Genomic DNA, 13,176 nt, shown 5'->3' with positions numbered 1-13,176 from the left:
TAGCGACTCAAACATCTAATTAATTCGTCATATTTCAACTGTCTGTCTATAAAGATAGACGAACAGAAAAAAAAATTTCCGCTAATAATTGTTGATTCCTTCGTGTTTCAGTTCAAGGTCTCGCAACCCTGAAGACACCATCGCTGTGTCTTTTAGTAGCTGCAGTATTACAACGATTTCTGCTGCCTGTGTAGAATCTTCCGGCGCGATGAGAGCACCAAGCTGACTAACGCGAGAGAATAATGGGAAAGCGGATCAAAGAGGAACCGAAAGGCGAAGAATGACCAACGTTTCGTGACGAAAGACAATCATATCTTAATACGAAGCGAACTGCGACGAGAAATCGCGAGGGATTCGCGTCAGACTTGCCGATCGTTATCGCAACGGCGAACAGCCACGATTCCTTGCGATTTTTGCACGTCGCTGCGCCTTCTCGTTAGACCGAAGGAAAATAAACATCGATCCGCTCGTCGTTACTCTCGAGAGTACACATTCCCTCATCTTCCCAACACGCATAAAATCCTAGATAGTCTAATTAACTACGGCAGAAAATACGCGATAACCAAGCGGGCATCCACAAAGTTCTCGCACGTGCGAGGAACTCCTCCTTGACGCTCGTCTATTCTGTTAGGATCGATATCTGCATCGTTACTCGTAAAATAGATTCAAATCGGTCGCACTCAGGGGTTCAAACTTTCGATAACGAATAGGAACTTTTCGAACTTTCCATCTTAACGATATAAGTTGGAAAATGAACTGATTCTATAGCCGTAAAATAAAATTTGAATAAAATTTCATTAACAAATTATTATGGATTTAACAGAAACTGCAAATTGAACTGTCACTTGATACTATTACATAAAATGAAACATTGATTTCTTACTTTCTTCGAAAGTTCGAACCCCGCATGAATCTTTATGTTCTGTTAAGTACTTCTCAAAGAAGTACAATCAATCGGAATCATGGATGAGAAATGAGATTTTATGCCGACAAAGGGAAGAAGAGTAAGTAATTGAATACTGTATCAGATAACACTCGTGAGTTAATTAAGAATTTAAAGTCTACACCAAGAAAATTTAATGAACTAAAAATACATCCAGTGGTTCCGATAATGGCATATATCGATTCCCACATGCAATTTTGGTTGCAATGCGAGACTTTTGACATTTTCGATATTTTCCCGTTAAAATAATAAGCATGCAAATCTCGTGTTTCGTATTTTCCATTTTTTCGTTTCTCTTGCTTATGTTTGAATCATAAAATGGTTCAAAAATATGTAATCTGAATAAAGGGACAGAAATGATAACGTATACGGAACAAATATCTCGGGGAAGTAGCTTTAAAAAACGATGCATAATTTTCTGAACGTGATATATTGCAAGTTTTTAATTTGCAAATCTTCCCGCGATGTAATGATACGAAATTTTTGCAACCAGGAGAAATAAATTTAAAAGCGTCGAGAACGTTGTACCTCAGGGTTCGGAAACTTTCTCAGCGTGATACCGTTGTCAGTGATAACGGGCGCAGCAGTTGTCGAGATGCAATCGTTATCGATTGTATACGTGCCGCGGTCGAGTGTAAATATATATACAACAACAAGGTAGGCACACATTTTCATCGAGCCCCCGTCGTAAGCTTCCTTCATTCTAATTATAACTTTTAATTGATACGTGTAATTAAAATAATAAGCCAAAAAGAAATGGATCTCCGATTGCACGATCACCCTCCCTTTTTGCTGCTAAAATACTTTATCACACGAAAAAACCCACTAAATGAATAAGTGCAAAACAGAGAATTTCTCTGGAGTAAACAGTAATCCAGAAGTGCATTTATTATCGTAGAAAAGAATATCGTTAGAAAATCTTGAAAGAATTTATTCATCGTTATATTATAGATAATACTCGCTTCATCAATTTTTCATCGTTATCGTTTTATGTGTTCACAAGTCATCCAAGAATTATTAAAATTCATATTATATTTAAAATCGAAAACGTGATAAACACCGTAGTTCGTAGTTGATCGAATTGGGAAAAAAAACAAAATGAAATTGAAAAAGTATTCACATTTCAATTGAAATGTTTTATCTAAAAATATTTTGAAAAACATTTAATTATTTTGTATTTAACTTTTATGAAGAGACAAAACAAAGTTTATTCAAACGCTATACAATAATTTATTTATAAATTCGGTTAGTTGGTTAATCGATTAAAAATAACATCATCAATGAACGTAAATTCGTGAATTGGCAAATGAAAAATCATAGTCTTGTAAAAAAATTAAGGAATCCATTGGCTTGCTGTTTGCTCTAGGCGTTTCAACACCTGCGAGATCGTACAAGCGCATAAAATGCGTAACGAACATCAGCGCTGCAGTATGCGCGAAGTGTTTATTTTTTTTTTTTTTATCGCGTAAACACACATGTATATAAACATATATGCACAAACGGTAGCAGCCACCATCAACGATCGCGAGCGATCGGAAAATATGATTCATACGCGTAAGCCGATTAATTTACAAAGTTCAACGTACACACGGCTGACGTAGATATTTATACAGGACTCTCCGCGGAAATGCGTTATTTTTTCACCCGAGATTAATAGTTGTTATATTTCCGCGTTTCGCTGTGTTTTCGCGTGTCTCGCTGGTACAGTTGTGCGTCGTCGCGATCGACATAAATAAATAAATGTTCACATAATAAATATAATAACCAGAATTTTGGAGTAACGGAGGCGTAAAAAATCCATCTACAGGATATCGAGATCTCAATAAAGTGGATTCGTATCCAACACTAGAATATTCGTCTTAACGAGAATATTAAACGGGAGGATATTCACAGACTATACGATTAAGATACCGTTCATTAAGATTTAGTTAACACTTCCAAGAGGGACGACTCGGATAAAATATTCAATTCGAATTCCGGATTTTACGAGCGATATCGGTCTTTGCCTTCGTCGTGAATACAATCATCTTCCATAATCCACGGAAAAGCCGTTCGTAACTGTACGCGAAAACGATATCTACATAATAGCACATTGAACGCATTTTCGCATGTGATTTGCGTCGTTTGCCTTATTACCGTAATTCTCAGTTATTCAAATTCCGAGCTTGCATGGAGAATTTCATAACAAAATGTGATACGTTACTGGTGATAAAGCATATTGAAATGTTATATACACGCGTTCAGAAACAACATTATTGTTTTCTTTGTTTCGCTTTTCCTCGATGCGCATATCGGCAACATGCAACAAACACGACCGTTAAGCTCTTCCAGTTCCATGCTTTCTGTCTCGAAATCGATAACTTCCTAGGTAACAGCAGCAAGATCTCTCGCGACCATGGGACTGTTCGCGGGATGCGCCGCATTTATACGGAGTCGCGTGAAGCTGTAATAAAGAGGAACGGAAATATTCGAGTCTTCGTTTATAGTAGTATTGTGCTCGGTTTGTTTACGAATAAGTCGAGTGCAAGCAGAACGCGCTTTTTCGACGTATAAATACAATTTGCGGGATGAAAAAAATTGTTGTACATACGATTTTTAACGAGTTGTAGCGCGCGTGTGAAAGGTTCTGCACGATCGGGATGTCTCTTTTGGCATGCAAAAGACCCGTCGGAACTTTAAGGTGGGGGAGGTGAAGTTTCGAGTTGAGAATTTGTCATTAATTCTCAGCAACGTGCTGCGTCATGGCTTAAGAAGGTAATACGTCATCGCGACAGGACGAAGGTACATATACCGTTTTAATTACGTGTATGTATAATAGTGCGTTACTGTACATTCATTTGGTCCAATTTCTTTTTTTTTATGCGGTTTGTATTGTAATTATATATGTTGGCGCAAATAGATAACTATTTTCCGATATGTTATGTGGATTAACTTTAATATCCAGATAATGTAAAAAGTACAAAATCTTTCAAATGTAAATTATTAGTACTGATTAAAAATTAAAAACAGAGCGCAGAAAACATGTACGTATGTAAAGCAATAAATACTCAAAAGTCGAAATGATCGCTCTGACGTTTAGATTTTAATTCGTATATCAGCAAAATTTTCATATAATTATTATTATCTTGTACGTTTATCAGTGAAAAGTTTTTTTAAATAATAAATGCAGCCAGACGTTTTAATACCTCATTTGATAGAGAAATTTCGCTGCAGATAGCGATGCATAAATTCTGCATTACATTCACCGTCGTTATTTTCGATCTCCAATTATTACACTTTGTTATGTACTTAATTAACTTCGTCGACACAATTAAACGCACTCGATGTACAAAAACTGTACCTAGCTGATACGTCTTTTCTGATTACAACAGGAGAACACGAGGCACTTTATATTTACATATACCAGCAAGCTTCAGCTTTTCGTTTGCTTTGAAGTTGAACGGCAGTATGTTTTGCGTTTTATCGGGGACATATCTCCGATATTTACGGCGGCGTAAAGGCGAGCAAAGAATTGTACATACCCTTGTACATAACTACGCTGTAATGTATAATAGTAAAGAATTATTCTCGAAAGGGGGACTGAAGGACTTCGGAAGTCTCGTGTGTGATTAAACGAACGCGGGAATGTCAATCTCGCGTCCGATAGGAAAATAACAGATATTTAGCCATATTGTGAAAGTGTTCAAATGGCGCGTCCCAATTGTCGCGGGACATCGTCAGTACAGATAAAGAATATACGCGAGAAACGCGTGCAAAAACGCGCCCGTATCTTTGCTCGCAAGGCGAGATGTGTAGTTATTAAAAGAGAGAGAGAAGAAAAAATAAAGACGATGTACTCGATGTTAGCTTTCAGTTGTAACGAGCTTCTGGACACACACACACACACACACACACACACACACACACACACACAACACACACACACACATATATACACACACACATATCCACACACACATACACATATACAGAATAAAAACGCCGATGCGGAAATAAATATATGTACCTCTGTACACACTTGTGTTTTTAAGGCGGTAAACGCACGAGAGGCTCTTCGCCGTCGCGGCGACGAAGAATCGAGCGTAGGCGTTCCGCTCATTGAAAATCAGGAGCATACGAGAAAGATTACGTTCTTATATGTATGGCCTAATGTATATATCTCGCGAATTTAGTAATAAATCATATTTCATTATACCTGCCTCTTTTATTACCCGAAAAGCCCAAAGTTGATATCGGAATGCGACAAAGCGTGTAATATTGATTATTGCTAAAGCGATGATATATATTCTTTCTTTATACTTTCGCGTAAAAAATAGGATTAGTCCGAATCAAGATTAAAAAACGCTCGGTCTTTCGTTACGAAGACAGTTTAAGCCGCGGATTATATATATAATATAAAGTCGTTAATTATTATTTATTCCGCCAATAAACGTGACGCGGGAAAGCCGATGTTGATGCATATGCATGAAAATATTATAATATTATTTTCTCCTCGCTGAGAAACTCCACTTTGTGAAACAATTCTGCCGAGAAAAACAACTCGTATTCGCGGATCGTTTAAGAGCCGATGGTACCCGATGGAGGATAAACGCGTCAAGAAATCGCGATTCTTCGTGTTCGAAGATAATAATTGGACGCAGACGGGAGAATAGAAAGAGAAAAGAAAAGAGTAGAAAAGAAAGAGAAAGATGCACGGGACGAGCCAGATAGAATTTGAAATCTCCGGTCGGTGTAAACGGTTGGTCTACCGACTGTTTCCTTGCTCGACTGATCGTAGACCGCCGGAAAGCGATTAACGCTAACGACTCGTACGAAACTCGCGAAAGGGAGAAAGAGGGAGAGAGGGACGAAGAAAGGTAAGAGGAAGGAGAGATGCATGCCGTTCTTTGAATATGTATCGATGCATATTTCACCGGGTGCTATCAGAAAAGATTTTCGCAAAATTCCGAAATGCTGCAATTCGAGACAAACCATCGCATAGGTACGATGTCATGGTATAGCGATGCTGTAATATCGAGTATAATTGTAATACAGTTGCATTAACAATGGCAATACTATGGTTGATCACTAAGCGTCGAGATATTTTCTACGCCCGCACGTGCCGTAACTTCGGAAATAAGCATGAAATTAATTACCGTTCACCGGCATACCACGTTAACCATGCTTGTTTAACATTATTATTCACTGGCGCATACCAAACGGTAACTGCGTTTATTTAAAGTTGCGAGTTAAGTTATTACATGAAGAGATACGATTTGCATTATAATATGTACGCTGTTCTATTTCGTGTTTATTTGTATGGATATAATACATATATATTGCAAGATGTACGTATATTTTATATTAACCTATATTAGAGTAAAATTCCGATATACATATATATACAGAATGACCTTAAATTATCCATTCTAAGCAGGTAGAGCGGACTAACCTGAATCGAAAAGTCTTCTACTATTTTGCAATTTTCACAATGGGATTAACGAGATATTAATTACTAAAAATCGCTAAATATTGATCTTTAATAATTTTTTATTCAAATGCTATCAACTTTGCAGAAAAACTGCAAGAGACAAAAATCATTTATTTTCTTCTCGTAAAACTCTAAGAATTTTTTCAGAATTTTTTTTATCATTTTTTTAGTACTGCATTTTCTTATTTTTCCAACATCAGAAAATACGATATTAAAAAATTCGGAGTAAATTCTGAAAAAATTCTCGGAACTTTATATGAGAAGAAAAAAAATAATTTTTCTCTCTTACTGTTTTTCTGCAAAGTTGATTTGTTTGCGTATTTGAGTAAAAAATTATTGAAGACCAATATTTAGCGATTTATCGTAATTAATACTTCGTGCAAAAATAGCAAAATAGAAGACTTTTCGTCTCAGTTTAGTCCGCTTTATTTGCTCAGGATGGATAATAATTTAAGGATTGTATACCTATAAAAAGCTTAATTTATCGAGTATTATTTACTACGTTTATAAATACAAATGTAAATAAATTATACCAATAAACATTTTATACTGCTATAAAAAAATTATTCCGAATAAAAAATTATTTTTCGTATTTAAAAAAAACTTTTTAAAACCCTTACATTTTTGCCACATATCTCATAGGAATGGGATATACGGTTGATGAAAAGTTTACAAATAATTTAGAAACAAGACGAAAATGACACAATAACTTACAAAATGTGTCCACAACATTTTAAAATAAGAATATAATAAATATATATATATGCGAAGTAATAGATAATAATTATAATCTTTGGCATAATATTACAAGTATTACGAAGTACGTGTTTGATGTAATGAATTTATTTCATTTGACGCACTGAATCCAATCTGCATACTTCATGTGCTCTGAACATAAATTCCGTTCGCTAAAAATGCTGTATATCTCCCCAAACAAATGGAATATACAAGACATGAAACTAACAAAAAATACAAGAACTAAGCTTGTATTTTGCTATACTTCATTCTTTACTATTCTTCTATACTTATATAGCAGCAAATAATCATTAAGCCTTTTGCATTCCCAGTATTTTATGTAAGTTATAATAAACAATTGTGTTATTTACTAAATTGACAAATCGATTCAACTGCTAATGGCCTTATTAATATTAATAATAAAAGAACTGAAACGATTACCATAATACTAATATAACATAAAAACATATGACCGAGTGATCGTTCTCTCAAATTATCCCTATCCTTTTATTTTTTCCTAAATTCTTCACGTGGCGGAGTTACCCTAAAGTATACTTAATTGTACTAAATATTCCGAACAGTCGTATAAGTACTTGCGTAAATATAATTCGCAACAGTTTCATATTAGTTTATATTAGTTTTCATCCAATTATTTTTGACTCAAGTATTCAATAACGCGCCTCTCATTACTACTATATATAGGTAAACATGTCCGACGAAATCCGTGGATCTCTTCGTCTATAAGCTTCGTGAATATTGACTAGTTGCCTAATCGGTTCTTCGCATAATGGACCAAACAATTCCCATGGTACGCGTAATAAAGCAGGTCTGTGTAGATGAGCCGCTGGAAAATCGATAACAGGCGATGCGGACAGATACTATCTGCTGGCATGTATTCGATACAGGCATGGCTCGTGCCAGAAGCATTGATCGCGTTACCAGTACATGAATAAGCGCCACGAAAGGAGGGATTATAACGAGCGGCGGACAGGAGACGAAGGGGAGACGCGACCAGTCTGGGATAGAGCTGAGAGGCGGATGGCGGAAACGAGAATGTTTGAGCGCGAAACTCATCTCCACGTCCCCTTGACTTTTACAAACTCACTTTAATCCAGTTAGTATTGACACGGATGGACAAGCTTGATTTATAAGCGAGAGTGCGCGCGACACGTCATGAGTGCATGTCTCGTAATGCACTTGACATCGCGACACGGGCGATATCGCGACGGGTTGTGATGGAAAACGAGCCCCCGTCGGGTCTCGATGCTCCCTTTCGACCGCGTTTAACGACCGAACATATCACTTTTGGCTCGGTAACGCGAGATAATTAATTATGCTGCCAGCTGACATCCGCCCGCGTTAAATCCGCGGACTGTCGCTCCACGTCCCTTCTTCGATCACTCCGATTTCTGGTGCATAAGCTGCTCTTTTCCCCCAGTTTTGCTCGAAATTGAGCACGCCGATTCAGGATTCTAATTCCGAGGGGACGTAATTGCGCGATGAGGCCTTTTAATATCGAGCCGAACGTGATATTATTCCGCGACTGGCGGATATTCAAATGTCTAGGGAGGTTTTTCATGAATAAGCCTTCAAGACGTGACCTTGGCGCTTTATTGAAATTATTTCAAAATTATTCGGATTGTCTCAGAATGGGGAAATCGGTATCATAATGAATTGATCGATCCATTGATATACCCATCGGCAACGATGCCGTTGACCTGAGTATACAGTTACCTTCCTTTAAAGTGCAGGTTTCCTGTCTCATTATCGCTGACGAGCTCAGTCAGTACGGCGTTTACTCGTTCCTGTATTTTTCTTTTTGTTTCTTTTTGTTCCTTTTTTTTTCCGTTTTCTCTGTGGATTTCTCTATGGAACATTTTCAGATGGCTGGTGCGCGACAATTCACTCGAGACTTGGGGATTATGGCGAATTAACCCCTTCTCGTGTAAACTTGTGCATCTGTCGCGGCCAATTTAAAAGTCACGTTTCCCAGGTATAATCTACAACAAAACGGCGCGCATACGCGACACACGGATATTTAAACAGATTATTGCCAGAAGCTTTTTGCTCGCCACCCGACAAATGGATAACATCTTTTGATAACACAAAAAAATAATATCATACAGAATTTTAAGTTACGCACGCGCCGACGAGTTTACCAAATAGCAAAGCCATATTTCTACGTCGAATTTCTATCGTATTGCGAAACGTGCGCTTGCATTAGATGTTTAAATATCACACTGACAAAATGAATGTGTAAAACAAATACCGATGCATATCGACAAATATCAAGAAAATAAAAAAAAAATCAAAGAAATTCTGTCGTTAGATAACTTTAAATATTTATTGTGTGCGAAAGAAATCCTCAGATAGTAATCGCAATTCATGTTTCATTTAAAATTTATTTCCAATTTTCTTCATGAATATATTGTAACAAGCAAATTTTTAATTAAAATAAAAATACTTTTTGTTTAATATTATTTTAAATTAAATTTTTTAACACATTAATTTTTACCCAATTAATTCATCTCCAGTTCATATAATTTAATATATAATTTGTACCCCATTTGTACTTTGCAGTAATATATATAATATACAATATATCACATTGAAAAAAATGAACTAATAATTATTATAAATATTGAATAAAATAATTTTATTTTTTTTTAATGTTTATTGATTTATCATCAAATAATTGGTTATATTATTACGTACATTTGGTTATACTTACTAAATGTTTAGAAAAATAAAAGTTTTTTTAGTTTATATTAACTGAACATTTGATTGAAATTATATCAGTCAGTTTGATAACTATTACCAAACTTTTTTCACTGCAGAATCAGGTTGTGCTAAAAGTTAACTGCTCAAGAATGCAATTCTTTTTTTCGAGAGGAAATTCGTTCCTAAATTTGCTCCAGCATCTCCTCGGTACTTGCAAATAAATCGGGAAAATCGTGAATATCCCTGGAACTTTCAACCGCACGAAACATGTATCAGCGTACTCGCTCCGATTCATGGCAATCGTTCACCATCTCCAGTAATTTCTTCCGCATTCTCTCTCTCTCCCTCTCTCTCTCTCTCTCGTGTGTTCTGAATTATAGAATGTTAAAACGTAGCGGTAAAGCGCACCTGCTTCTCCCTAAAGAGAGAGAAAGAGAGAGTGAGAGAACATGCGCTAGAAAGGATCGATCGAAACCACTTGCGAGTTCGCATACGTCCTCGCGGAATTTCACTCCCTCTCGTATGGTGGCAACTTTGCGATTCCGTATCGACTACATATATCGGTCGAGCTAACGAGCTGCCGGGAGAGAAATTGTTTCTCTACCCATGAATACGACCGATCGATGAACGGCCCGAGGCCGAGCACAGACCGATGCCGTCCTGAGCTTTAAGCGTGCCCGACTTGCCCGCGAACTCTTTATCGCAGCATATTATCGAAGTAGGCTTACTATTACTTTTGTGCTGTTTCAACCGGCCGCTTGAGCTCTTGTAATTTTTTGCAGTAATAACTCTTATCTTTTTATACTACTCCTGAGTGTGTTAGCCGGCTTTTTAATTGATCAATATACCGGATATAATAATTCGTGATACTTTTCACTCTCGCCATGATTCGTTCTTGCTGTTCCTGTTTAATATTTACGACGTGCTTAATGTTTACAAGATTGATTTCTCAAGTGTTTTTTTCTTCTAACATTAATTTAATTTAATTCTTTTTCTCTCTCTTTATCCGCCTATAAAGGCATGTTCGGATTTTCACACTCTTAAACTATTAAGAAATTGATCAATCACAGTTGAACGTGAGGAAAATAATCGACTATGATTAATCTTACATCAATTTTTTTTTACGTTAAATTGTAATACTATTAATTAGGTTAAATAGTACTACTAATAAACGATTAGATTTGAAATAATTATTTATTGATTGTTCTGACAGTTTTACTAATACACACTCTGGATCCGAGGTTGCAAATGAAATGCTCGGAGTTTTTGATTTGTAAGTCCTAATCATAAAAAGTTTGATATAATAATTCTATCCGTGCAAAAATAAATTATATAAAAAAACTTTTAAATTTCTCTGATAGTAATAGTTGTGGCATAAAGTTGCGAGTTTGTTCTCAAAAATCAAGGCCTCGAAATCATTTGGAACACGTATCAGATTTTATTTGATCGTCATTTCTCGGAAGATAATGGCAAACCGAGAGTAACTTTGCTATGACATTTAGAAGAAATGACTCATCTCTTCTACTAGATCGTTCGAAATCGACGTTAAGAGAATCATAAATTGAAGACCGGATTCCGACAAGATTGTCTATTTTATAGACAATCTTGTCGGAATTGGACGCAACCTACACACATATGATTCGCAATACATACATACAATATACGAAACATCATACATCACTACATAGTACTATTTACATTAATATTGCACGCACACGTAGGTAGACATAAAATTTTCACAAGAATTTCTTACTTTATATTAAAACTTTCAGACTTATTTCTAAAGGTATTACAGTATTATTTTTTCATGTAAACTTTACACGGGACTAAGCTTGTTTTATACTTAAACGTATAAAACTTTTATATAATGTAAATGTTATAAATTGGCGCCAGAAACATAATAAAATTGTAACTTCCCATTTTTTTTCATTTTGCATATAAAATCGTTTGGTCTTATACGTTATTATCTTATATGTTATTATCTTATATGTCTAAACTTTAATTGTAAAGAATTTATAATTCTGTGTAACTAAAATAAAAAGATTTCCCTGTTAGAAAAATGCCAGTAAAATAGATGACTTTAAGATCTACTTAAAAGTGTAGGTAATATATCGCTGCTGTTATCCAATATCTTGCGCTAAAAAAGGAGAAAGAGGGCGAGTCGTAAACGATAAGAAATGGAATTTCAACATGTAAGAAATAAATAGGTGATACGGATGATTAACAAGCAGTGGAGCTCTCGTGGGGTAGAACGCTAGATGCAAGACTAGCAGTATGGAAAACGAAGGATCCTAAGAGTTCTAATCCCAGTTGGATTCATTAATTTTTCTGTCGCTTATACCCACGTTGAAAAACGTGTGTGTGGTAACCGTTGAAATACTCAAGTACGGGGATCGAATAGAAGAGAAGCATTTTGGAAAGAACAGTGGCATACAAAGAAGGAGGATAGGTGCCGAGAATGCTAGCGCCAGACCTCTATTGGAAGTGGATTTAGAGATTATTGATGATGCTGAGAAAGTACGTGACAGTCCAGAGTTAGACTTCAGTGCCATTGCGTTGTTCAGGTAGATCGCCTTTGTTTTACTGCTATTCTGCGCAACTTTCGCTGTTCGCGCCGAGTCAGTGAAAGTTCTGTACTTATTGTTGGAGAGAAAAATGTTCTGGTTAAACCAACAATTATCTGTAAAAGTCAGTAGTTCAAATAACAAGTTTTCTTTTATAAATTTCATTATTGCGGTTTTGTATTTCCAAATTCAAATTAAATATTTTTAATATCTTTTTCTTTAATTTTACCTCTAATCTGTGCCTCTTGTACCAATCTGTACATGCATACAATAATGGTCGAGTTACTTGCAAATCATGACGGATTCGTCAACACTTCTTGATTTAAGTTAAGTGGTTGTAAACATCTAGAAAAAAAAATAAGCTAAACTAACGTCGTCGTTCGAAATATATCCTCTGATGCCTATTCGTGCTCACTCGCTTGCCTTGTATTGCTATGTATAATGCTCGATCAACTTTAAAGCATTCATAGATTTTCGATTAAGCTCTGTATTTTAATCGCGTCGAATAAAATATTCAGTCAGCAGGGATTAGTCTAGAAGAAATCACCCGTCAATACATTAAATGCAGTTTTAAATGATATATACGAGTATAGAGCGCACATTTGCAATCGACAAAATAGAATTTTGAAATAAAAAAAACGTGATTGTATAAGATCAATAATTTTCTAATATATAATTTGCAGGATACATTACAAATATTTGTTATACAATACGTCCACAGTGATCATGAGAGAGTCAACGAC

General features: G+C 35.8%; 1 protein-coding gene across 1 annotated transcript in view; it reads left to right on the top strand.

The window, feature by feature from the left end:
* The window catches only part of LOC108751693 (cell adhesion molecule 2-like), a 92,552-nt gene extending 91,871 nt beyond the window's left edge, over positions 1-681 (top strand). The window contains exon 9 of the mRNA XM_018491999.1: positions 112-681. Within this exon, the coding sequence (XP_018347501.1) occupies positions 112-194 (83 nt within the window). The 3' untranslated portion in view covers positions 195-681. The remainder of the gene's footprint in view (positions 1-111) is intronic.
* The last annotated feature ends 12,495 nt before the right edge of the window (positions 682-13,176 follow it).

The sequence above is a fragment of the Trachymyrmex septentrionalis genome, unplaced genomic scaffold (assembly GCF_001594115.1).
Source record: "Trachymyrmex septentrionalis isolate Tsep2-gDNA-1 unplaced genomic scaffold, Tsep1.0 scaffold51, whole genome shotgun sequence".
NCBI lineage: Eukaryota > Metazoa > Arthropoda > Insecta > Hymenoptera > Formicidae > Trachymyrmex > Trachymyrmex septentrionalis.
The sequence above is the reverse complement of the archived record's forward strand: the minus strand, read 5'-3'. Positions and strand labels throughout refer to the sequence as shown.